Here is a 26,434-nt window from a genome sequence, read left to right as displayed (position 1 = left end):
GAATTTTTAATATTTCATTTTTTACATTTGAGTTTTTAGTCTATCTGGAATTTAATTCTTTGGTAAGTGATATATGGCTAACTCTTTAATGTTCATACAATTTTATATTTCAGTGCTTCTGTTTATTTGTCATCCTTTAAACTTTTCTATTTTGACATGCTTTTAAGTCTTACACAGTAGTTTGATAGTGTGTGTATAGAATTTATAAATAAATAATATATGTATATATCAGAGCTATGTGCTCAAAAAAAAAAAAAAAAGTTTTAGAAACCACTGCATTTGACCTTGAGCTCTTTGAGAGGAATGATTGTCCTCATCTTTGAATCCATTGCTCAGATTGTCTCTGGCACGTTGTATGTGTTCCAAAAATGGTTGTTAATGAATCAAATGAATAAAACTGCCATTGTGTGATTCGTATCTTAAGCAACACAGCCATTGAGGAACCTGACATTCCAGCTGTGTCCTGTGGCGAGATGTCTGAGGTTAAACACAAGCTATGACTCACAATGGCAGGTACTATAACTTCACTGGTGTTGAGTTCATTTTTAGCATGGGAACATAAATTCTTAAAATCTCAAAAGACATTCTTGTGGCTTATAGGATTATAGGTGCTTATGAAACTAGTAATTGTTTTTTTGATTATATGCCCTACTTTTTAATGTCAGTCACCTACCCTCCCTCCATAATGGCAGTTTGCTAGGAAGAATTGGTCTTTTCAATACTATGAAATCAGAAGTATGATTTTAAAAAAGTCAAAGACTCTATTAAACATTTTATTCTGGATGGTGCTAAAAACCTATGTTATCAATTACTAGTTAGGAATACCCCAAATGTCTTTCCCCTTTCAAATGTGCAAATTAATCTAGCAAAAATAGCAAGTTTATTTTCCTGGGTTATTGTTTTCAATAACAATACCAAATGAAATTTCATTTACTCAATCAATGGGCTATGTTTAATCTGACTGCTGTTTGGACATATGTTTCTCACATCTTTCTACATTTACAATTCCTTTTTTCCCCTGTTTCTTTCTTTTTCCGTTCTAGCTGTTACTTGGTCTGGCTGATTGTTACAAATGAGGCTGGTGCTTCTACCACCAGACATTATCCATCGTTTTTGTTTTCTTTTTATTTTAGACTCAGTATTCACTTACTGGGGCTTCCCAGGTGGCGCTAGTGGTAAAGAGCCTGCTGCCAGTGCAGGAGAAATAAGAGACTCGGGGTTCAATCCCTGGTTGGGAAGATCTCCTGGAGTAGGAAATGGCAACCCATTCCACTATTCTTGCCGGAAAAATTCTGTGGGTAGAGATGCCTGGCGGGTTACAGTCCATGGGGCGGCAAAGAGTCAGACACTACTGAGCACAACAACATAACAACATTTACTTACTACCACCACTCCCTGTTGTGACTTTGGGAAGCAGAAACCAGCCAAACATGTTTTTGTATTTTTGATATAGGTCAAATGGTGTGAAAGAGACTTTTTCTACTCAACCTTGCTCCTTTTGCTCAAATTAATTAGGAGGAAGAGAAGAATAACCAAGGATGCGTGGATGCCTGCTAAGTTGCTTCAGTTGTATCCGACTCTGTGGAACCCTATGGACTATAGCCCACCAGGCTCCTCTGTCCATTGGATTCTCCAGGCAGGACTACTAGGGTGGGTTGCCATTCCCTCCTCCAGGTGATCTTTCCCACCCAGGGATCGAACTTGGGTCTCTTATGTCTCCTGCATTGGCTGCTGCTGCTACTGCTGCTAAGTTGCTTCCATCGTGTCGGACTCTGTGTGACCCCACAGACGGCAGCCCACCAGGCTCTGCCGTCCCTGGGATTCTCTAGGCAAGAACACTGGAGTGGGCTGCCATTTCCTTCTCCAATGCATGAAAGTGAAAAGTGAAAGTGAAGTCGCTCAGTCGTGTCCAACCCTTCAAGCAACCCCATGGGCTGCAGCCTACCAGGCTCCTCTGTCCATGGGATTTTCCAAGCAACAGTACTGCAGTGGGTTGCCATTGCCTTCTCCCCTGCCGGTTCTTTACCACTAGTGCCATCTGTGAAGCCCTAACCAAAGATAAGAGAAGGCAAAAAAATTTGAGCAGAAGTATCTATTTTGCTTTTAAATTTACGTATAGACGAATTAAATTTTGGAGGCATTAGCAGAGACTACAGCTTGGGATATTTATTTTCACTCACACTTTCTCCATTAGAGGCCTGTCGAATTCCTCTGAACTTTAATATATTTAGTACATGGTGGAATGAAACTGTGAAAGAGAATTCAGAATTTATTCAATGAGTTTATTGAGTGCAATGCAATCATTATACTCAGATTGGCCTGTGGGATTTAAATTATACTTAGAGAAATATTACTTTGCCAACAAAGGTCCGTCTGGTCAAGGCTATGGTTTTTCCAGTGGTCATGTATGGATGTGAGAGTTGGACTGTGAAGAAAGCTGAGCGCCGAAAAATTGATGCTTTTGAACTGTGGTGTTGGAGAAGACTCTTGAGAGTCCCTTGGACTGCAAGGAGATCCAACCAGTCCATCCTGAAGGAGATAAGTCCTGGATGTTCATTGGAAGGACTGATGCTGAAGCTGAAACTCCAATACTTTGGCCACCTGATGTGAAGAACTGACTCATTGGAAAAGACCCTGATGCTGAGAAAGATTGAAGGTAGGAGGAGAAGGGGACGACATAGGGTGAGATGGCTGGATGGCATCACCGACTCGATGGGCATGAGTTTGAGTAAACTCCGGGAGTTTGTGATGCACAGGGAGGCCTGGCGTGCTGCGATTCGTGGGGTCGCAAAGAGTCGGACAAGACTGAGCGACTGAACTGAACTGAACTGAGAGAAATATTTTAAAATGTAAAATCTATACCTAGACAAAAATGTCAGTGACATCCATGAATTAAACAAGTATTTAAATCCTTACTTTGATAAACTAAATAGAAAAAAAAGTTTAAAAAATACTTCCTCAAGAATTGGAGAAAATTATCTCATCATTAGTCTCTTTTTCCTTACCCCGCCCCCCAAAAAAAGTCATTCCAAAAAGAAGCTTCCTTTAAAACAACAACGACAAAAAGCCTGTCCTTTGCAACCCTCGCGCTGCTAAGAAGCTAGTGCAAATGTTCTTAGGCACAAACAAAAAAATTTGAAAAGATTCTGAATTAAGACCCACAGAAGCGAATAAAGCATTACAAAACTGCTTTATTGGAACTGAATGAGTTGCTTGAGAAGTAAAGCTCAATTTGAATTGCTGAAGAAAGGGGCGGAGAGGTTCCTCAAGCGCCGGAACTCTGGGACTTGTAGTCGGGAAACTGCGAGGGTTTCTCCTGGGGAATGAAGTTTTCTTGTCTTAGCGCTTAAAAGACGGAGAGTCGTTTGGGCCAATTCACTCTTTCCGGGTTCTCATTGGGTCCTCCGGTTTAACACTTCGGGTATTTCCCTTGGTCACCAATGAACGCTTTAGTCTAAGAAGACAGTTTCTTATTGGATAGATTATCCTCGCTTTGGAATAGTCTCAGCCAATGGGAGGGCAGAACCGGCGGAGGTGGTTGGGTCATGAGGGAGAGTCTATAGAGCCTTTCCCCGCCAGCGTCTTCGCGTCTAGGCTCCAGAAGACAGCTTGGTCGTTTGTCGTCGCTGACTCTGCTACGCGCCTCTGGGTTCCTCTACCTCATCGTCGATGTGGCCCTAATGGTGCGGCAGGCTGTGAATTCCTAGAGCGCTGGAGTGGTATGTAGTGTCCGGGGAAGGCAGACAAAGCGGTGGGGCTGGGAAGGCCGCAGAATGCGGGCCCCTGCACCCAGGCGGCGAATCTTCTTGGGCGGGGGTGCTCTGCCCACCTTCAGGTCAGGCAGGACCCAGCAGTGCCTTCCTCCAGGCTCTGTAAAGCGTCCTGCTCCCACGTGTCCTGTGAAAATGATAGCTTTGTTCACTTCCTCCCCGTCCTCTACACGCCAGTTTTACAAACCCTAGTTTAATTATCACTATTTTGACCCTAGCAGCATTAATGGGTGTCGTCGTCACTTCATCTCTCCAGGTAGTTCTTTGGCGACTTTCTATTAGTTTTGTGTCCACGCTTGTCTTTCAGGGGCAGAAGGAGGTGGTTGTGTTCAGCTTCATTCAGGCGAGCCCAGCGTTCACTTCTCTGTGTTTTAAAAGCTGTTGCTGGGGGCACTTGTGCACACAGGCAGCTCCTTTCTTGTGTGTACCCTAACATTTGGCCTTACAGAATCCCCACAGGATCAAATATTGTGGTTTGGTAATTGCTGGTACTCATCACCATGCCAAGTTCTTATTTTCTTTGAACCTGACAACCACTCAGGATTATTATGAGAGGAAGCTGAGGCTCAAAGGTAGTAACCCAGCTTCTCTAATAGTTACAGTTAGGTGGTAGCAGAGGAAAAGCCAGATCTGCTGTCAATGCCTGAGGTTATTAAAAAAAAAAAAAAACAACTTAGCTGAATGTGGATTTAGGGTGTGGGTGTGTTTCTTCCACAGTTCTGTGTATTTATATTTAACTTTGCATATGAGAGTTAAATACATCTTCCAGTTGAGTGGTATGTCTTGGTTGAAAGAAAAGACAGTCTTTCAGGCAGCTGCCTAGCTACAGGTGCTTCACGTCTATCACCTAATTCCTGTTTTTTGTGGTTCCCTGACTAGCAGGATAGAATTCAACTAGCAGGATAGAATTCAGATCTCAGGCCTCACCCCACCTACTGAATTGGCTTTTTTTAACATGGGGATCAGAGTGCTTGTTAAAGTTTGGGGTGCCTTCATTGTCTTATGATGATTTGTTTCTCCGAATTGAACTAAATGAGAGAAAGGAAAAGGTATGCCTTGTGTTATTTCCTGCCTCTTCCTGGGCAAATCCTAATTTGTGCCATCTCTTTATCAATGGACTGGTACAGTTGAAAGTCTTAACTCTTCTGATTTTTTCGTTCATCTCAAAGGAACAGGGGAGGCTCACTGAAACTGAGTCATTCCCACTGAGTGGTTCTCTAAGTACTCTTTAGTTGAGGATGGAGGGTTCAGGTTCCAAGGCCAGTGTTGTACGCCAAAGGCCATCACCCAGCATATTTGGTTCTTAAGTGTGGTTCCTGGATCGTTGGTCCAGTGGTTGGTTCTGCAGTTTTGGTTTTTGGATATGGTTTGTGCTGGTGACAGCACATAAAGCTCATTCGTAAGTTGATTTGTAAATAGGGATGTTCATGCTGTTGATAATAGAAGCACGGAAGAGGCAAACCCTTTAGTCTTATGTGTATTCAGTCTATAGTTTAAAAAAAAAAGAAATTCTTTTTAAAATTGCTGAAGTAACTATATTTTCATTATGAGAAAACTATCTGCCAAGTACTATCCTGTTAAGGCCTTGTGTTCTCTGAGTTTTATATTTTGCATCTGCTTGCAAACTTCAGAAATTTAACTTCTCAAATTTTTTTCTGGGGTATGATATTTTAAAATATGTTAAGAGTTAAAGATCCTTAGCACTGGTTTAAAGTTGCCTAGAAGTTATGCCAGTACCATTTTTTGAATAACTGTATTTTTTAAAATTGCTTTTTGACTCCTTGTAACTTAAAACTGTTATTTTTGTTGAGCATTTAGAGTGTGCTGAGTACCCTGATCCTTTTAGTGTGTATTGTTATTTCATTTGGACAATATAGCATTTAAGAGCTGCTGTGATTAATTTCATTTTACATATGAAGAAACTGAGACAAAGAGTTCAAGTGATCTGCCTAAAATCACATTTAACAATGGGTGGAGCCTGGGTATTGACTCACACAGAGCCTGCGATTGGGTGTATAAACAGCTTTCTTGGGAGCAGTATCTCTTGACCACCGCCCCTCCAGCCCCTGCTATGGCTTTACTCTATATCTTTGTGTATTTCAGTACTTTGGAAGGCTATTGCTGTTTATTACCTTCCCTTTTCCCACCCCCACCAGTCCCCAACTAACTTTAGTAGGCTTTCTGGAGTTAACAGAATAATTTTGTTCCCAGCCCACCTCCCCCCACTTGGCATTGTTTTTGGAATTCACATTAAACTAACTCATTAATTTGTGGTAAGTATTTACACCTTTATATTTCTCCTAATAAGAAATATACTGTGTAATTTGTTTAATGGAAGTTTCTGTTTTTAACTTTCTGGATTTGTGAAGATTATTCCTTGATATATTGTATTTTGGCTTGTATGTGTATCATGTTACATTATCTAGAAATCTTGTTTACTTTTGTGGGAAAAAAAGGTATGCTGGGTTTCAAAGGAAGGTATGGGAAGTGGGAAGAGCTGACCAGTTTAGGAGATGGCTATTGTTCAGTTGCTCAATCGTGTCTGACTCTGACCCCATGGACTGCAGCACACCAGGCTTGCCTGACCTTCACCATCTCCCGGAGCTTGCTCAAACTCCTGTCCTTTGAGTCAGTGATACCATCCAACTGTCTCATCCTCTGTCACCCCCTTCTCCTCCTGCCTTCAGTCTTTCCCAGCATCAGGGACTTTTCCAGTGATTTGGCTCTTGGTGGCCAAAGTATAGGAGTTTCAGCTTCAGCATCAGTCCTTCCAATGAACATTCAGGACTGATTTCCTTTAGGATTGACTGGTTTGATCTCCGTGTTGTCCAAGGGACTCTCAAGAGTTTTCTCCAGCGTCAGTTTGAAAGCATCAGTTCTTTGGTGCTTAGCCTACTTTGTGGTTCAGTTCTCACATCCGTACATGACTACTGGAAAAACAATAGCTTTGGCTAGATGTACCTTTGTTGACAAAGGTACAAAGATACAAACAGAGATGTCTCTGTTTTTCAATACGCTGTCTTGGTTTGTTATAGCTTTTCTCCCAAGGAGCAAGCGTCTTTTAATTTCATGGCTGCGGTGACCGTCCACAGTCACTTTGGAGCCCAAGAAAATAAAGTGTGTCTCTGTTTCCATTGTTTCCCTATCTATTTACCACGAAATGTTGGGACTGGATGGCATGATCTTAGTTTTTGAATGTTTTAAGCCAGCTTTTTCACTCTCCTCTTTCACCTTCATCAAGAGTCTCTCTTAGTTCTTCTTTGCTCTCTCCCATTAATGTGGTACCATCTGTATATCTGAGGTTATTGATATTTCTCCAGGCAGTCTTTCCAGCTTGGTTTTCATCAAGTTGAGATAAGATTTTAGCTCAGTTCCATACTACGTAACTTTTGTCACCTGGGGCAAATTATTTAAATTCTCGGAGACAGTTTCCCTATCTATCAAATGAATGACGTCACCTCAGATTCTCTTTCATTCTTCTGAGCATGGTCCACCCAGGGATGGACAGATGTACTTGGATTTGGTTCAGATTCACCCTGATCTTCTAGGGCTTCCCTTGGGGCTCAGCTGGTAAAGAATCTGCCTGCAATGCAGGAGACCAGAGTTCAGTCCCTGGGCTGGGAAGATCCCCTGGAGAAGGAAATGACAACCCACTCCAGTATTCTTGCCTGGAGAATCCCATGGATAGAGAAGCCTGGCAGGCTACAGTCTTTGGGGTCAAAAAGAGTTGGACATGACTGAGTGACTTTCACTTTCACGCTGATCTCCCAAACTCCACTGTTCTGAGGCACAGGGCAAGGTACCCTTCTTGGTTTCTGTGTTTATGGCCTTCTTTGACTGTCTTCTTTCCTTAGAGGATTTTATCTGCTGTAATCTCAGTAAGCTTGGTTTTGTTCACAGATGAATTAGAAAAAAAGCTGTCAGCTAGCAGCTTTTCCCTGAGACACTTGGGTTCCAGTAGTATCCTAGAGGAAGAAAACACTGGCAGTGTTACACTTTGTGAAGTGTTTTCGGTCACTGTTTTGTCTGATTCTTTGTGACCCCATGGACTGCAGCATGCCAGGCTCTGCAGCTATCTCCCTGAGCTTGCTGAAATTCATGTCCATTGAGTTGGTGATGCCATCCCACTGTGTCATCCTCTGCCGTCCCCTTCTCCTCTTGCTCTCAGTCTTTGCCAGCTTCAGGGTCTTTTCCAGTGAATCGATTCTTCACATCAGGTGGCCAAAGTATTGGAGCTTCAGCGTCAGCAGCTGTCCTCCCAGTGAATATTCAGGTTGATTTCCTTTAGGGTTGACTGGTTTGATCTCCATGCAGTCCAAGGGACTCTCAAGAGTCTTCTCCAGCACCAGAGCTTGAAAGCATCAGTTCTTCAGTGCTCCTTGAGAAGTGTAGCAAGGGTTATAAACTTGAACTGTAAAGATGTTATTTATTGTGACTTTGGTGTTAAAATTTGTATTGCTAAAAAATAAGTTAATTGGAATCATGAAGATGTTATATGTTCCTTAAACATTGTGCACACATAAATAACTTTTTTTAAGTTAGCCTTTCTTATGTTCATTTGACTGTGTTCCCAGACTGTGGAATTGCTAGTTCTTAAGTTTTTTGTATGATTTAGATACATCTATTTCTTTCTGAAGGTGTTATGATTCTGATGGTTTAATAAATGCTGTAAAACAGCTCAGTAGCCTAGAAATGATTTTGCCAACCATTTCTACAGAATTTAAGAAGATTTTGTCCACGTGTATGGCATAGAAGATGAATTCGTCCTCCTCCACCATGAATGAGGAACCTGACGCTCTCTCTGTAGTTAACCAGCTTCGAGACCTAGCCGCAGATCCTTTAAACCGACGAGCCATTGTCCAGGATCAGGGATGTCTGCCTGGCCTTATTTTATTTATGGACCATCCCAACCCCCCTGTTGTCCACTCAGCTTTGCTCGTAAGTTGACTACAGTAATTTTAGTCTCAGTGTTATAATTTTGCAGTTAAAGAAAATTTGGAAAAATAGCAGATGACATGGTAAGAAGTTAAAAGTGTAGAGCAGATACTAGTGTGACTATATTTCTGTATGTGCAAACATATGAATGTGTATAGTCCTCTTAGACAAATGGTAGGATATAACACTGTTTTTACTCTTGGCACAAATGGTAGCATAGTACCTGCATGGAATGTTCTGCAGCTTCCTTTTTTCAAGGAAGAGGAAGAAATCTTCAGGATTATATTATATCAATACAGAAAGACACTCAAAGAGGCACTTATGTTTTGTTTTTGTTTTGTAACAACTTTAAGATGAAATCACAGACCTTGCAGTTTACCTACTTAGAGTGTACAGTTTGGTGGGTTTTAGTGTATTCGTAGTTGCAGCCTTCACCACAGTTAACTCTAGAATGTTTTCATCATGTCGGAAAGAAGCTCTACTCTTTCTCTATTGCTCCTCAGCCCCCACACCCTTTCCCTAAACAGCCATGACTCTCTATTGTTTTCTATTTGCAGATGTCTCTGGCAAAAGTGCGTATATATTTTCTGTATAAATAGAATCATATAATATGTGGTCTTTGTGACTTGTTTCTTTCACTGAGCATAATGTTTTCAGGGTTCATCCACATTGTACTATGTGTCAATACTTCATTTTTTTTTTTTTTTTTAAGTTTTTCCATTTTTAAAAATCAGTCTTTGGCTGCACTGGGTCTTTCTTTGCTGTGCACGGACTTTCTCTAGTTGCAGCAGGTGGGGGCTCCTCTCTAGTAGCAAGATCTGGAGGGGAGTGCCAGAACTGCCGTCCCTGTGGAGTTGGGGCACACCACCTTGCCAGGTGGATGTATTTACCAAGTCAGAAACTCTGCATCTCCTTTTTCAGGACTTTGTATAGTGCTCAATTTCCATCCTCCCCCTACCTCCCAGATCAGTCACCTCAGTCATGTCCGACTCTTTGCAACCTCATAGACTATAGCCCACCAGGCTCCTCTGTCCATGGGATTCTCCAGGAAAGAACACTGGTGTGGGTTGCCATGCCCTTCTCCAGGAGATCTTCCTGATCCAGGGATCAAACCCGTGTCTATGTCTCCTGCACTGGCAGACGGGTTCTTTACGACTAGTGCCACCTGGGAAACCCAGGTTGGTGGGTGGGGCTGAAAGTTGCCACCCTCTAGTCATTTGGTCTTTCTGGTGACTAGTCCCAGCCTGAGGCCATCAAGGGGCCCCAGCTTCCCTTACTTCTTCCACATAAACTCAACCAAGTGTGGTCTAAAGGACCTCCTCAAACCCCTGTTGGAAAATTCCACAGCTCTTAGGAGCTCTGTGCCAGGAACTAGATGAAGACCAAATGTATATTTTTAAATTATATTGTTCCACCCTAACCTCCCCAACTCTGCTCTCTGCCTCCCTAACTGGGCAAGACCACCAGCCTTCACTGGGCTCCCCTCTCCTAGTGCAAGTAAAAATCTAGGTAAAAGGAGTGATAGGAAAGATAGGAGATTGCAGTCAGAGCCAGGTTGCTGGATTTGTGATTTCATGGATGGTACCGTTCCTGGTGATGACCAGGCACTTTGGAGATGTTGTGGAGAGGACTGGTAGGAAATGTGAAGGTCAGTGGAGTGACAGGGCCCTTTTGGGTGGTGTAGTCCACAGAGGTATTCCCCTGCGACTCAGGTACTGAACTCTGCAGCACATGATGAGAGAGGAGGAGGTCTGTAGAACAGCCCAGTCCCCCAAGAACCAGCTCATGAAGGAAACGTGCAAAAATGTACGTCAAATCTTAAGAGAGAAGCATCCTAGAAAGGTGAAATTCACAAGATAGAAATCTGTGAGAGTGAGTTCAGGTTTGGCTTTTCACAGTTAAAAAAAGGAAAAGAAAAAAAAAGACATTTTAAAAGTGAATTATAAAGCTAGAAACCACCCATTCCATAAAGGGGGTTGTATGTTTTGTCCCTCTCGGTAGTTTGTTTTAATTAATATGTAAAAAGCACCTAGGGAAATGATGGCTACTGGGACTGCTTTCTGAAATTAATGGAATTTAGTTCCTTGTATCTTTGTTAGGATGAAGTGAAAATAAAACTGGAACATCCTGATTTTGACCTTGCAGATAAGTTGGGAACCTTTGTTTCTAAGAGCAGATTCAGCTCCGTCAGCTCAGAATTATTTTTTTTCCCCTAGAGGACTGCTCTGCTGATCACATTTAAAGAAGAGTTTCCAAACACTTCAAAACCAGTTGATTCTAAAAACAAAAACCTATTTTTCACTTTCTTTCCTCTTGCAGTCAGTGAGCACAGGGTTTCACTTTGAGTTGTCTGGACATGTGAATTAACCTATTCCTGTTTTTGCTGTAGGCTCTTCGATACTTGGCAGAGTGCCGTGCCAACAGAGAAAAGATGAAAGGAGAGTTGGGAATGATGTTAAGCTTGCAAAATGTTATACAGAAGTAAGTACAGTAGGTAGTGTCTCCTAGTAGGGTAGAGAAGTGGATCGTGTTATTTTACTGAAATTGGTGAAATGAAGGCATAGCTTTGTAGGTTGTGTGGGTTGTATGTCCAAAACTGTTCTGATGGGCAGTGTTCTGATTATTCTTAAACATTAATAGTAGTCCTTACGAAAATGCTTAGATTTTATTTAAAATGTTGATACACATTGTGCTTATGAATATTATTTCTTCTAAGAAGAGAAGATCCTACCTTGTATGAGGTTTTGTGAAATGTTTATTGATTTGCTAGTAGAGCAACACAGTGACATTTGAAAATATGCAGTGTTATACTACATAATTCTTTTGTTACTCCATCTAAGTCTTACTCAAAAGAACCTTATCTGTATCATGACTGAAGGGGCTTTAGGTCAGAATTTCCTGAGCATCGTTGAGAGGTCTCTTAGAGACTGAGAACCATTAACATTTTTTTTTTCTTTTTTTAACTTATTTGGCTGCACCAAGTATTAGTTGTGGCATGTAGAATCTTTAGTTGTGGTAATGTGAACTCTCTTATTTGTGGCATATGAGATCTAGTTTCCTGACTAGGGATTGAACCCCGGCCCCTTGCATTGGGGTGTGGAGTCTTAGCCACTGGACCTCCAGAAAATTCTCAGAGCCATTTAATTTGAATTTTAGCAAGTGGATGTTTTTTTTAAGTGTACCTTTCATCTTACAAAGATTTTTGTATTCATCTTATTTTGCTATTTGAAGTGTGTTAGATAAATTTTATGGGTAAGAAAATTACATAGAGGCCAGGTTTTTTATCTATAGTCCTTCAGCTGTGTTGCCTCTGGGGACGTCCGGTTCTCAGGCTTCGCTGATTTCCTTGTAAAAGAATAGAAATTGAAGATGAAGTGTTTTGATACTTCTCCTGTGTCTGAAAGCAAAAAAACTATGTTTTCTGAGGCTTTATCTTAGTTTACTGTGTATCTTGATCTTACCTAAGACATGACTGTCTTTAAGACTGTAATAGGTAACCATTTAATTTACTGGCTTTTAAAATTTGCAATTTCTTTGGCTTGAGCATTCACGAAATTTCTATAATGCTATCTATAATTCCCAAACACTATTAAATTAAATTATATCAGTGGTGAATCTTCCAGACTGACTTCCAAGGAACTGTATTTTTTTTCTTAGTGTTCTTGGCTTCTAGATAAATTTTATTTTATTAATAGTTTTTTTTTTAATCGAGCTACACTGATAGGTCCCTTGATCTTTGATAATGACAAGTTAGAACCTGAAGGGTTTTTTTTTTTTAAATTCAGGTGATCAGTTAGAAATAAATATTAGAAAATATTGACTGGCATTAATTTTATTAATCATTGCCCATGATTTGAGGTCAAAGTGCTTGAGGATTCAGTGGGATATCTGTGTAGAAATGCTCTGTAAATTTTAAAGTGTTATATAAAATATGAGGTTGCATTATTCTTGTTCTTAGTAGGCTTTAATGCCATATAATTATTTTTAACTGGCATACTCTTTGTGAAGCAGTGAAAGGATTAAACATAATAATTAATGCTTCTGTACAATTATTTTAGTCACATGATGAACTTAAGATTGTGTATTTTTTTAACAGGTTTGTTTATTGAAGCTGAAAATACATGGTACAAATTTTAAAAATGTAAGAAATGAAAATTTCTTTGTTAAAATATACTTCGAATTTGAACTTTAGAGCAAGTTTTAGAGGCACCATAGATTTAACTTACAACAGTTTCTGAGCTTGGTTGGCTAAGGTTTTGATATGTATATATGTATGTGTGTGTATGTAAGTGAGAGACCCATCTATAACATAGTAAGGAGACTATTAGTGTATATTTTTTTTTATAAACATTTATTTGGCTTCATCGAGTCTTAGTTTGTGGCCTGCAGGATTTTAGTGAACTCTCAGTTGCAGAAGGTGGGATCTAGTTCCCTGACCAGGGATCAGTATCTGGGAGCGCTGAGTCTTAGCCGCTGGACCACCAGGGAAGTCCCTACTAGTGTCTTTATAGGAGAAGAGTTGTGTCAGTTCAGGTCGTTATCTTGCAGTATCTTCTGGGAGGAGAAGGGGGCGACAGAGAATGAGATGGTCGGATGGCATCATTGACTCAATGGAAGTGAGTTTGCGCAAACTTCGGGAGCTGGTGAAGGACAGGGAAGTGTGCTGCAATCCATGGGGTGGCAGAGTCAGACATGACTGAGGGACTAAACAACAACAGAACATCTGGGAGGGAGATCTTGAGATGGAGTTAGAACTGGAAGAGCTTACTATAAGATATGGTCTGTAAAGGTAGAAGGGAATGAAGAAGGATCGGATTGTTGTCTTTAGATTACAACACAGACCTGACCTCTGTTAAAGGAAAGTGAAGAGGAAACTGGTGCGACAAGGAGAGTCTCAGACTGCAGTGCAGATCTGACAGAAAGCTCTGGAGGGAGGTGCAAAGCCAGGGTCACCCTGTAGGTGAGTCTTGCACCGGGCAGAACTGGCCAGGCCCCAGTGCGCCCACTGTGGGTCTCCCCGGGAGGGGTCAGGCCTTGGACTGTATGCCGTGCTAGATCTCAGGGCCACTGTTACCGGTGGCTCTACCACTCTGCTTCGTATAGCCGAAGGGGGAGCTTCTTAAAGGGAGATCCAAGCAGTGTGTCTTCATGGTTGCTACAAGCAGCTTCTATTTTTAATACAAATAAAGTATACTTTTTTGGACAGTGTGGGGATCGTTGCTGGCTCCTCCAGTAGTAAAACGAATGCACACTCATTGCATACTCCATTATAATTTGGTCCTATACCCCTCTGAAAAGTCGAGATACAAGGTAATAATTTTTATATATATTTTTCAGCTCATTTGGCCAGTGGAAATCGGATATTTGAAGGTTGCCTTTCAAGCTTTTTAAAAGTCACCTCTGCTTACCGAAATAATCATTTTAGAAGTTTATCAGTGAATGTTATCAGAAGGCTGATAAAACTATGTGTTTTGGCCTGTCAACATGTAAAGCTGTGAAGTATTAGAATCAGGTTTTGGTTCAGCATATTTCAGTGTTGTAAACTTATCTCATGCCTTGGACATGATTCTCTCTTTTTTTAAAAAAAAAAATTAGATTGCTCTGGCTTTTTATTTTCTCATTTACTTTTTCCTTTTGGGTACTTGTGTTAAATATTCTTAAATCAAAATGAAAAGTTTTTATCATATAGAGCAGGGTGAGCTTTATATATACATAATTGTTTTGACACTGTAGACATATGTTATTTAGACATTATTCTGCATTTTCACACCTGTGTTGCCAGATACAGATGACTTAATCACTCTTCCATTCTTTTTTTTAAAAATATTTATTTATTTTTGAATGTTCTGGGTCTTTGTTTCTGTGCCAGGGCTTTCTCTACTTGTGGTATGTGTAGGCTTCTCACTGTGGAGCGCCAGCTCTAGGCATTGGAGCTTCAGTAGTTGCAGTGCATGGGCTTGTGGGGCTAGTTGCTCCGAGGCATGTGGAATCTATTCAGAGCAGGGATTGGACCTCTGTCCCTTACATTGGCAGGTGGATTCTTAACCACTGGACCACCAGGGACGCACACTCTTCCATTCTTACATAGGTCATCTTGGTGAGCTGTAGCACAGGAGCACATATAATATAGATACCCTAATTGTTTTCAGTGATGTGGCTGCCCTTTGACAGCCAGGCAGGCAGGGTGGAATTCAGATCAGTGAGTTAGGAGATTGAGCTGTGATTTTGTAAATCTGTGCAACTCAGGAAGAGGCAGAAGGATCTCCTCATATCCTAGTAAGACCCCACAGAACAGATCTTTTGTGGCAAGTTCCTACTTCATATTGATTGAAGAGGAATCCTCTCTTGAGTGATCAAAGAGAAAACCAGAAATCAGAAGAAGGTGGGAAGAGTAGAGGTGGTTCTTACCATGAGAATCAGGGAGAATCAGGGAGGAGTGTTTTATAAAATAGAGAAAATTATGCATCTTATAATTTCTGTCCTTTAATCACCAAATTATATTTTGCTACAGAATTTTGTGGAGATTTTAACATGTTACTCAAAAGCAGGTTTGACTTGTGTTTAGGTCACTTTGGTGCTTAGAGATCAGCAGTTGGATTGACTTCAGTCGTTGTTGTGTTCAGTTCTTCAGTTGTGAAGAGAATTTTAAGTTCTCTGTCACTCAAAATGAATCTCATATTGTGTTCTAATTTTAATTCTCCATAAATGAAAACTCATCGTTAGCGGTTAGAACCTGTTTACGTTTTATTTTTATTTTTTTAATTAAAAAATTTTTTTTATGTTTTATTTTTAACCCTGAATCTCTCTGTGAAGAAAATTTTCAGAATATCAGTTAGGAGAACATCTAAATTCAGTTTAAGACATTTGTTAATTAGTATTTCAGGAGTAATACTTCTGATATAAGATGCATTTTATAAAAGCATGTGTGAATATCTCACATGAAATATGGTATAAATAAGTCACTTTAATAAAATGTGGCATTTCAACTTCAAAGTATCTCATTTCATCTGGAGAACTTCCTAAAATTCTAGTTTTGAAACAGTGCCATAGTAATGGTGGACTATCCTTCTTGCTAAAATCTTGGATGAAAAATATGTGCTTCATTTCTTTATGCTTTTTCCTGTGTTTTTTTTTTTTTTAATATTTTAAAAAAATTGAACAGGACAGTTGAACTAGATTCGTGGCTCACTTTTTGTTTTCTTGTGATTTTTGAAAATGCTGCTCCATTTTGCCTTGATTTTTATGTTATTTGTATAGAACAGAGGTTGGCAAATTTTTCCTAAAAAAAGAAAAACAAACCAGATAGTAGTTATTTTAGGCTTTGTTGGGCTCACAGTCTGTATGTTGAGGTACTCACCTCTGCCCTTGTGAAAACAGCCAGAGGTGATACATAAATGATGGGCTGTTGCCTTAGGGTCGTAGTTTTCCTGCCTTTGGACTTCACTGTTACTAAGCAGAGCTGTTGGCTTTCTTCTTAGAGGCCTTAAGTTAGGATTGTTTCTGCGTGGAAAGATAGAGGATGGTTTTCTGTGTTGCATAAATATTACGAGAACACTTTTTCTTAGTGAGCAACACAGGAAAAAAAAGTAAAACCAACTCCTAAAGGAAAAGTTGTGAAGTTTTTCAAAAGATGATAGCAAGCCTTCTAATACTGAAATAGTATTTTCATTGCTTTCATGAAGTATATGAAAGTCTTACCTGGCTTTTATAGGTAATATAAAATGTTATTTGCAGCATCTAGACTTAGAGTGAATTGCTGTTTATGATCAATAAGGAAATATATCCAAAATGAAAATTATTTTTCACATATAATAAAGATCAGAGTTCACTTTTCAGTGTTTTTATGAGTAACATTTTGACTGTTTTCAATATAGATAACTATTTAGAAAAAGTGGTGAAGGATCAGTATACTTCATTATGGAATAGTAAATTACTAAGAGCAGAATTCCAATTATTTGAAGAGTTTTTCAAGATGGTCTTTTTCTTGGATGTCACATTTTAAAGACTGAAGAACTAAATCCAGGGCATTAATCAGCTCTTTCAGTTTTCATTTGTCTAAGAAGATTAGGGCAATTAATACTTGTTTAATTATACAGTCTTTCTTACATTTATGGCCAAATGTACCACATAACTCTAGATTTCTTGTACTTGAATGTTTTAAATCATAGTATTTGAATAGTAATTTTTTTTTAAAGACTAAATTACTTGCTTCCAAATCTGTAGATGATCTTGACTTTTTCTTTCTGCTTTTAAAAGCATTTTTTAAAAATAAGGGGAAAAAAGGAAATTATAATTTATTGAACAGCAACATACACATAGATATTTGTGATACTTTATATAGTGCCCAGATCAAGAAGTAACTTAATTTTTACTTCATTTTTGCTTATATGCTTTTGCAGAGTTCATTTTGCCTAAGACAAAATTTTACTCCATTTAAGAGAGAGTGTCTCTTAAACTGTGTCTCTTCAAACTGTGTCTGAAGAAACAGTCTGCAACTGCTTTATAGGAAGTGCAGCAATAAATTTAGTCCTATGAGATATGCCAGTAGAACATGCTTCAAAACAAACTGAGACCATCATGTTGATTTGACTATATTATTCTTTTAAAATCTTTTGGTTTTAAGTAGATAGAAATTGAAAATCTTCCAGAAAGGAATTTATTACTGTATGAAAATGATGACACTTGGAACTATGAAATAAAGGAAGTTAAAAATAGTGGTGGTGGGAGTATTTATTTTATACTCGCTTCTCAAAGGGGTTAGTAGACCCATTTGTTTAAGAACCAGTGCTATCTAGTTCTAGTTCCTATTCTGCAGAATAGAAAGATAATTTGATATTAGTCTTTTAATGGTTTGGTAACTACTGATTGGTTAGGAAGCACATAAAAAAGTTCTAGAATAGTGTGTGTTTAAAAAGTTTTATGAGAAAGACCATTAGATAATCTCCTATTACATGTCATCATGATTCTTTTATTTGATGGAAATGCGTAGAAACAGTATTCATAGTAGAGAGGAAAGACTTTTTTTTTTTTCAATTTAAATTCATGGTGCTTCTTACCCATGTCCTCATACTTTTTACAACTTCTGGTTGGCTAGTATTCAAAATACCTCACAACTGCAGTGGCCTGTGAAACAGCTATCTGAAATGTGCTGAGACATCTCCTAAAAAAATTGTCCTTTTGGTAGCTTCCTGGAATACAAAGCCAAAATCATTCAAGGTAATTGATCTCTGTGGTCAACAGTAGCCCAGAAAAAAACTTGGTATGGTAAGTTGGGGGCCTAGAAAATTGCCAGAGTAGTACCCCAGGAGTTGATGGTCTGTGTAGCTGGAATGTGTACAGTCTGAATATCAGGAAAAATCCATCCAGTAAACAAATGGATTACACAGAATTTTGTTTGGCTCTGTGGGAGGGATGGAGAGACTATATCCCTATTCTTGAAGAGAAATGGAAAATTTCAATTAGTAGTGTTAAGTACAAGCATAGTACTTTGAATGCAGAGGAATGAATGTGGGTATTGGGGTGAGGAGGCTTCATGAAGAAGACGGTGGTTGAGCTGAGCCTTCAAGGATACAGTCAAGGTGAAGCTCTTCTGGCTGATGTTGGTAAAGCTGAAAGGGGACAGATTGTAAAATCCTTGGGATGCATGTTACAGGGTTTGAAGTGAAGTGAGATGAAAGTTGCTCAGTTTTGTCTGACTCTTTGTGACCCCATGATCTATATAGTCCATGGAATTCTCCAAGCCAGAATACTGAAGTGGGTAGCCTTTCCCTTCTCCAGGGGATCTTCCCAATCCAGGGATTGAACCCAGGTCTCCTGCGTTACAGGTGGATTCTTTACCAGCTGAGCTACAAAGGAAGACACCCTAATTGAGCCTAGGTATAGGTGAAATGAGGATTATTTTCTTGGTTATGTGTACTGATTGCTTATTCAATTAAACTAATTAATAAGAACCATTAAATGTGTGCTTCCAGCTATGGTAACCACTTGCAGTGTGTGGCTATTTAATTAAAAGTAAATAAAATTGTTTAGTTTTGCTTGCCACATTTCAAGTCCTCAGTAACCACATGTGGTGAGTGGACATTTCTGTCAATGCCAAAAGTTCTGTTGGACAGAATGGCACTAACCATTTATGTGAGAAGCCATAGTAGGATTGAAAATTTTATGAAAACTATTGCCTGAGTTGTGGTTTAACGATACGTACTTGCTTTGTAAAAGGTACATAAAAACGTAAATTGAGAAATGGGGTTTGTTTCTACTCACAAATCCCTGTATTGAGATAACTAATATAAATGATCCTCTCCAATTTTGCTTTTTACTTTTGGATTTTTATGTGTTATATTTTTTTGGAAGTTGAACTGAGTGTTGAATGTTAGTGTTAATCCAGGGACATGTTATATCCTGATTTTTTTTTTTCAGTTGATTTCCTGTTTAATTAATGATTTCTTTAAATGTGCTTTTATACCACTCTAGTGATGAGTTTTAAATATTGATGAACCATGAGTTTAAATTGAAACTAGAAGACTATTATAGACTAGATGCTTTTTTTGTATTATTGATTATTCTGGGATTCACCAGTATTTCTTTCAGATTGAACAAAGCATCAGAATGAGGAAAACAAGGTTTTGCAAAGTTGAGGAATAAAATTACAGAATCAGTAGAAATGACAAGACTACTTTGCTAATTTACATGTTTCTTTTCAAGGTCTACAACTCCAGGGGAAACAAAACTGCTAGCCTCTGAAATCTATGACATTCTTCAATCTTCCAATATGGCAGATGGGGATAGTTTCAGTGAAATGAATTCACGTCGAAGGAAAGCTCAGTTTTTCCTGGGAACTACAAACAAACGTGCCAAAACAGTGGTTTTGCATATAGATGGTCTTGATGATACGGTAAGGCTTGTATGAACACATGATTCATAACATGGGAGAGAGAACTCTTATTAACTGGTTACCTCAGTGTCACCTGCTAACAATCTTCAAGAATAAGTCCCAATACCAGTATTTTATCTGATAATGAGGGGCATTTTATGCTTAAGGGATCAATTAATTAAATAGGTATGCCTTAAGAATGTGACTTCAAGATATGTGAAGCAAAAACTGACAAAAATGCAAGGAGAAATAACCAAGCTCCAACTAGAGCTGGAGGTTTGAATACTACTCTCCCAATGAATAGAACAAATATACAGAGAATCATTAGGGACATAGAAGACTCAAATAACTAACAATCAACTTAACCTAATTAATGTTTATAGAAAACCCCACTCAGCAGCAAGATATAGTATTCATTCTTCTCATGTGCCCATGAAACAATGATGAAAAGAGTCCATATTGTGTCTCATAATACAAGTCTTCAAAGAATTAGAACCAAGCAAAGTATTCCTTGCTCACAACGAAAAGCAAGTTAGAAATCAATCACAGGAAGATACCTGAAAAATCCCCCAAATATTTTAGAAATTTAACACGTTTCTAAAATAATCCATGGGTCAATGAATAAATGAAAGGAGAAACTCGGAAGTATTTTGAACTAAATAAAAATGAAAATGCAGTGTTAGAATTTGGGGGAAGCAGCTAAAATAGAGTTTAGAAAGGAAATCATTAGCACCAGATTAATATTATATACAAAAAGGAAAAGGCCTCAGTGACTGAAGCTTCTACCTTAAGAAACTAGAAAAAGAGCAAAGTAAATCCAAAGTAAGCAGAAGAAACAAAAAAAAGCAGAAATCAGTGAAATGGAAAACCGTAGAGAAAAATTCGTGAAATAAAAAACTGATCTTTGACATGATCGATTAGATTGATAAACCTCACTTATCATGAATAAAAGAGAAGTCACAAATTTATCAGTCTCAGAAATGAAGGAACATTGCTATAGATCCTTTAATATAGACATTGAAAGGAAAATAAGTGAATATTTTGACTAACTTTATGCCAATAAATTTAATAATATAGATGAAACAGGAAGATTTCTTGAAAGATGGATTGCCAAAGCTCACTTTAAAAGAGATGTATAACCTGAATCAATAGCTCTGTGTCCATCAGAGAAATTGATTTTGCAATTAAAAACCTTCCTATAAAGACATTCTGGTCTCAGTGTCTTCATTGGTGAATTTTATTAATACCAGACGTTTGAGGAAAAAGTAATACCAATTATACAGTTTTTAAAAGTACTGTACAGTAGTTGTAAAGTGTTGTTTTTTTCTCAACTCATTCTATCTTGTCGGCCTTTAATATTAGGTGCTCAAGGTTTCTTTTAATTATTGTGTGTATCTTCTATTTGTGTCTGTATTTCACATGGACAGGCACTCTGTAATTGGACCTTGCTTTTTAAATTTTAATTCTAAAAATTTCTACCTTTGATCAGGAGTGCTGGGGTCATTCACCATTCATATGATTATTGATGTGTGTGTGTTAATCACTTCAGTCACCTCAGTCATATCCAACTCTTTGCACCTCTTTGGACTGTAGCCCACCAGGCTCCTCTGTCCGTGGGATTCTCCAGACAAGAATACTGGAGTGGGTTGCCATGCCCTCTTCCAGGGGATCTTCAACTGATGTCTCTTAGGTCTCCTGCATTGGTAGGCAGGTTCTTTACCACTAGTGCCCCCTGGGAAGCCTGATTATTGCCATTAGCACTCACTCCTCCTGGCCCCTGGTAACCACTGATCTACTTCTATGTCTATGGCTTTTCCTCTCCTGGACATTTCATGTAACTGGAATCATACAGGATGTAGGCTTTCATGTCAAGGAATCTATCATTTCGTTGAGGTTATCTAATGTGTTAGGCATACAGTTGTTCATAGTATTTGCATATCCTTTTGTTTTGGTAAAGTTGGTCATAATATATATATATCCTCTTATATTCCTGCTTGTAGTAATTTGAGTCTTCTTTCTTGATCAGTCTAGCTAAAGTTTTATCAAGCTTTACTCTTCCTGAAGAACCAACTTGTGATTTCATTGAATTTTCTCTCTCCTCCCATTCTCTATTTCTTTTTTTTCTCTACTCTAATCTTTATATTTCTTTCCTCTGTTTGCTTTGGGTTTAGTTTGCTCTTGTTTCCTAGAATGGAGTATTAGGTAATTGGTTTGCAATTTTCTTTTACTTTAATGTCATTATTATAGCTATAAATTTCCCTCTAGGCACTACTGTTGTCTCTGCATCCCCCCAGATTTGGTATGTGGTGTTTCATATCATTCATCTCAAAGTATTTTACTCTGGTGACTTTTTATTTGACCCATTGGTTATTTAGGAGTTTAATTTCCATATATTTCTGAATTTTTCAAATTTCCTTCTGTTAAGGCCCATGTCTCCCCTTCTGCAAAGGCCCTTAAGTTTTCCTAAACTTAACTAAAATACCACCCTTTATGTGCCTTCAAATATGCAATTGTAGAATTGAAATAGGGACGTTTACTTTGCCTGTTCCCTCCTATCTCCCCAGTGTTACTAGTTCAGTGTTTGGTTTACTGCCATTCATTATTTTGCAAATTTTAATAACAGTTTGCCTTTACTTTTTCAGTCCCGGAGAAACCTGTGTGAAGAGGCCTTGTTAAAAATTAAAGGTGTTATTAGCTTTACTTTTCAAATGGCCGTTCAGAGATGTGTGGTACGAATCCGTTCAGACCTTAAAGCAGAGGTTGGTATCTCAAATGGCTAAATACACTTGAGGTTATGGGTAAACACATCCATGTTCAAAAGTGTTGTCTTTTTATCCTGGCCTAGGCGTTGGCATCAGCAATAGCATCAACCAAGGTTATGAAGGCTCAGCAAGTTGTGAAGAGTGAAAGTGGAGAAGAGGTAAAAGCTCTGTTTAGTTTGCTTTCTGCTTGACCCTTTCTCGACTATTCTTTGGGGCTGGCAGATGGCTAGTATTTCTAGACAAATGGCCACCGAGTATGTAGGAATGTGGCAGAGTCTGATTATCCTGTTGTTTCTTCATTAACACTTAACACTTCTAGAAATATGGAGAGAGATTTTGTGGATTTCAGACTATTTTTGATCTCCGTGGAGGTGTACTTGCTGATTGTATGTGGAAGGAAAGGGTATGTAATTTCTTTGCATTGGTTTTTAAATACTTTCTAACCTTAATTAGTTTTGCCAACCCAAAAAAATTAAGATCCAGTTGCATCATTGGGCAAGTACATATTTGAAAATCTTTGCCTCTTGCTACTCTTCACTAGCTTTGTGATAAGGGAAAAGATTCTTTAGTTCACTTGAGTTCCCAAAGAAAGGAGGTTCATTGACCCTTTAGCGGCCCACTGCAGCCAGATACTTGTTTTTGTCATCTTGAAATCAACAAAAGTGTTAATCACTCAGTCATGTCCGACTCTTTGCAACCCCACAGACTGTAGCCCACCAGGCTCCTCTGTCCATGGGATTCTCCAGGCAGGAATACTGGAGTGGGTAGGCATTTCCTTTTCCAGGGGATTTTCCCAACCCAGGGATTGAACCTGAGTCTCCTGCATCTCCTGCATTGCAGGCAGATTCTTTACTGTCTGAGATACCACAGAGGTTGAACATTTATTCCTGGAACCTCAGGAGAAAAGTGTGAGAATTTTCATGTGCAGTTCTTCCTTCTGTGCCTACATAGTGCTCTTTAATTGGACTTACCTGCAGACAAGAAAAAGATACTTTTTCAGGGAATGTAGCCTCCGAGAATATGGATGAGAACGAGAAGTAAAGTTGACTTTCAGTGTGTGACATGCACTTCCATCAGTCAGGCTGATTTTGCAGTAACTCTTCACGTGTTCTCTGTGTCAGATGCTGGTCCCGTTCCAGGACACGCCTGTGGAGGTGGAGCAGAACACGGAGCTGCCTGACTACCTGCCCGAGGATGAGAGCCCCACGAGGGAGCAGGACAAGGCGGTGTCCCGGGTGGGCTCCCACCCGGAGGCCGGGGCTAGCTGGCTGAGCACAGCTGCAAACTTTTTATCCAGGTCATTCTACTGGTGACTTCCCTTTGGGGCTCAAGGACTGTATAAGCGAACAAGGGGCCAGTTTTCCATTGTCGTGGTGAGCTGTCAAGTGCAATTTGCAATAAGTTATCATGAAAAGTTTCTAGATCCCATGATTGAGAATGCTGCATTTTACATTCTACCGGACATTTTACCCCACTAAGTGGTAAAAGGGACAGAGGCAACAGGTGGAGTTGCTTTGTTGATGAAGGTATTTTGGTTTTGTTGTCCTTTGTTTAATTGCCTCACTTAAAAAAAAAAAAAGGGTCCACTGTTAAACCAAACATGTATTTGTGCAGCTTTACATTTTATTTGACATGAAGCACGTGATTAGGAAAACTCATTTTCTCAAGCTTCAGGACCTAGAAGAGAATTTTTTTTTTTTTTAGCTCAAGTTGTGCATGACGTACTGAACACTTTTCTCTGCCTTTTCTCGTGAAAGATATTTGCTTTGGTACTCTTCACTGAAAGTGGAAAGCATTTCTCGTTATTCCCCTTTTGTGCCTTTTTTTAATTTTGCCAACCATGTTTATGGACAAGACGTTACCAATGACATTTTGTGAATTAAAACATATTCTTTGGAACGTAGCAGTCCCCCTAAGACTACAACTCTATGAAAACTTTGCAGTCTTACTTGTTAGAAGTTTTTTAAAGGTTAACACAAAATCAGTCGAGAAGGGAACATGTGTATCAGCAAAGTGTTAGTGGAGACTATTTGAATGGGACCAAATGTGGTTCTAGTTGAGTACTTCCTGTTCAGTCTGGTTTATATCAGCTCTTGAGAATGATGTCCACCCTAATATTGGGAGTGACTATGAATGGTTTCTAGGCCTTACTTTGTGATTACACACTCTCCCCTGCTGGGGGGAAAAATTAGCAAAGAACTGACAGACTTGAAAAAAGAAAAATGGAATGCCTATAATGCCATAGTGCTACTTGGTAGAGTCCAACCTTAACATGACTTGTTTGGCAGATGCCTGTTCAGTAGGTGTTTCCTTATATTGCCTTTTGTGAGTTTATTATGAACACGCAGTTTCTATTGAATGAAAAGAAAAAAGACTCCAGTTACTGCTTATAAAGAAATAAAGCCAGCATTTGTCCGTCCACTAGGTTCTTATGTTCAGCCAGGAAAAAAGAAAAACGCACTTCAGTGAAGGTAAGATAAATAAATACAAATATATATACATATATATATTTTTGGTAGATAAGAGCTAATTACATATATGTAACGCTTTAATAAATTTCTAAAAGTACTTGGCAACTAAAAATTTTCTTTGGGAAAGCCCACTGACTCCAGATAAATTTTAATGCCAATATGATTAAAAACTGAAGGAGGAATAGGAAGAAACTGAAAACTTTTTTCATCCACGTTATAGAGCTGCTATTTTACTACTTGGAGAATGTGATGTGAAAATTGGACCCTGGAGGGTGTCCTTGCATTTTCATTGCTTCTCTTTCAGAGAAAAAACTAAAAGCATCCAGTGTCACTGGAGGAAAAATTGTAAAATAGTTCACCAAGAATCTCGAGTTTAGGAATATTGTGACCTTATGAAGGGAGGGGTGTTGAGGGTGTGGAGAGTGATTACTTTTTTCATCTGGGCTCTGAGTTCAGGTGATGCACACAACTGAAAATATAAGCTTTCAGGGCATGTATTGCTCTAAATGCATATTACATCTTGCTGCCAGACCAGATGTGTTAAAAAAAAAAAACACAACAAAACCACCTCCTTTCTATAGCCATTGAAACAAAGTTTACTGTTCTAACCAGTTTGTATTTTATTTTGCATTGCCACACATCTGCTTATTTAAGAAACAATATCCCTTTGGTAGTAATGGTTCAGCACAAGTAGGTATTACAGCTTGATGTGTGTGTTCTAATTCTCAGTGTTCTTTGATTCCAGGTCTTATAGAGCAGTTAAGGCAACTGTAATGGCATTTTTTGGAAATATGCTGTAAAATAATAAAAGGTGACATAATTAAAATTGAATGGATGTTGCATTCGTGTGGTATAAGCATTACTGATTACTCCAAAACCTGTTTGCATTCACAATGCCTGGCACCTTCTCCTAGCGCTCTGCAGGTGTGTTACCTGACTAATTCCTGGGCATCTTCCATTCATCTCCTCAGCAGCACACCTGCCTTTTCCTGCATTTGGATCAGTGCTCCTGTCATACATGCATTGTAGCGTGTGTCACATTAGATTAAAATGGTATGTACCAGTGTCTCTCCCCTTTGAGAACCAAGAAAGTCTGTAGAGGTACCTGGCTAGTATTTAGTGCTCAAATATTTATTTAAGAGAATGAACAAAGAACTTTTCAAATCAGTAAAACTAAATGGAAGGTACTGTTTAACTCATGGGGCAAACAGGAAAAACGTCAGGCTGTATTTTTTTTTCTTTTCTGGCCGTTTGCTTCTGACAGATTAATGTTAGGCACATTCCTTCATTTTATTTTGTTATTTGGTTTTTATTTTTTAATCGGGAGAGGAGTATAATGCTTTGTTTAATGAAGTTAAAGTTAACGTATCTTGATTTTTGTGTTCTTACAGAATTATTCTAGGAGAATGTTAAATATAATAGTGATACAAGTATAAGATGAAATTGTTGTTTAGTCGGTAAGTTATGTCTAGCTCTTCGCAACCCCATGGACTATAGCCCACCAGGCTCCTCTGTCCATGGGATTTCCCAGACAAGAAATTGGAGTGAGTAGCTATTTCCTTTCCCAGTGGATCTTCCCGACCCAGGGATTGAACCTGTGTCTCATGCATTGCAGGCAGATGCTTT

General features: G+C 38.9%; 1 protein-coding gene across 2 annotated transcripts; it reads left to right on the top strand.

Annotated features, from left to right (window-relative positions):
* The first annotated feature begins 3,539 nt into the window (after window positions 1–3,539).
* ARMC1 (armadillo repeat containing 1) lies at window positions 3,540–25,639 on the top strand. Of its 2 annotated transcripts, XM_061123389.1 has the most exons (7): window positions 3,540–3,719; window positions 8,488–8,708; window positions 11,095–11,186; window positions 19,407–19,596; window positions 22,218–22,334; window positions 22,421–22,495; window positions 23,459–25,639. In XM_061123389.1, exons 2-7 carry the CDS (start codon window positions 8,526–8,528, stop codon window positions 23,648–23,650), a joined length of 849 nt encoding a protein of 282 aa, XP_060979372.1. In that variant the 5' UTR covers window positions 3,540–3,719; window positions 8,488–8,525; the 3' UTR covers window positions 23,651–25,639. The 2 variants fall into 2 exon arrangements, with proteins under 2 accessions (XP_060979372.1, XP_060979374.1); XM_061123391.1 differs by lacking the exons at window positions 3,540–3,719; window positions 19,407–19,596 and having other exon boundaries at window positions 8,642–8,708.
* Window positions 25,640–26,434: the final 795 nt, after the last annotated feature.

This window comes from Dama dama, chromosome 21 (genome assembly GCF_033118175.1).
Source record: "Dama dama isolate Ldn47 chromosome 21, ASM3311817v1, whole genome shotgun sequence".
NCBI classification, from domain to species: domain Eukaryota; kingdom Metazoa; phylum Chordata; class Mammalia; order Artiodactyla; family Cervidae; genus Dama; species Dama dama.
This window is presented reverse-complemented; position numbering and strand designations above follow the sequence as displayed.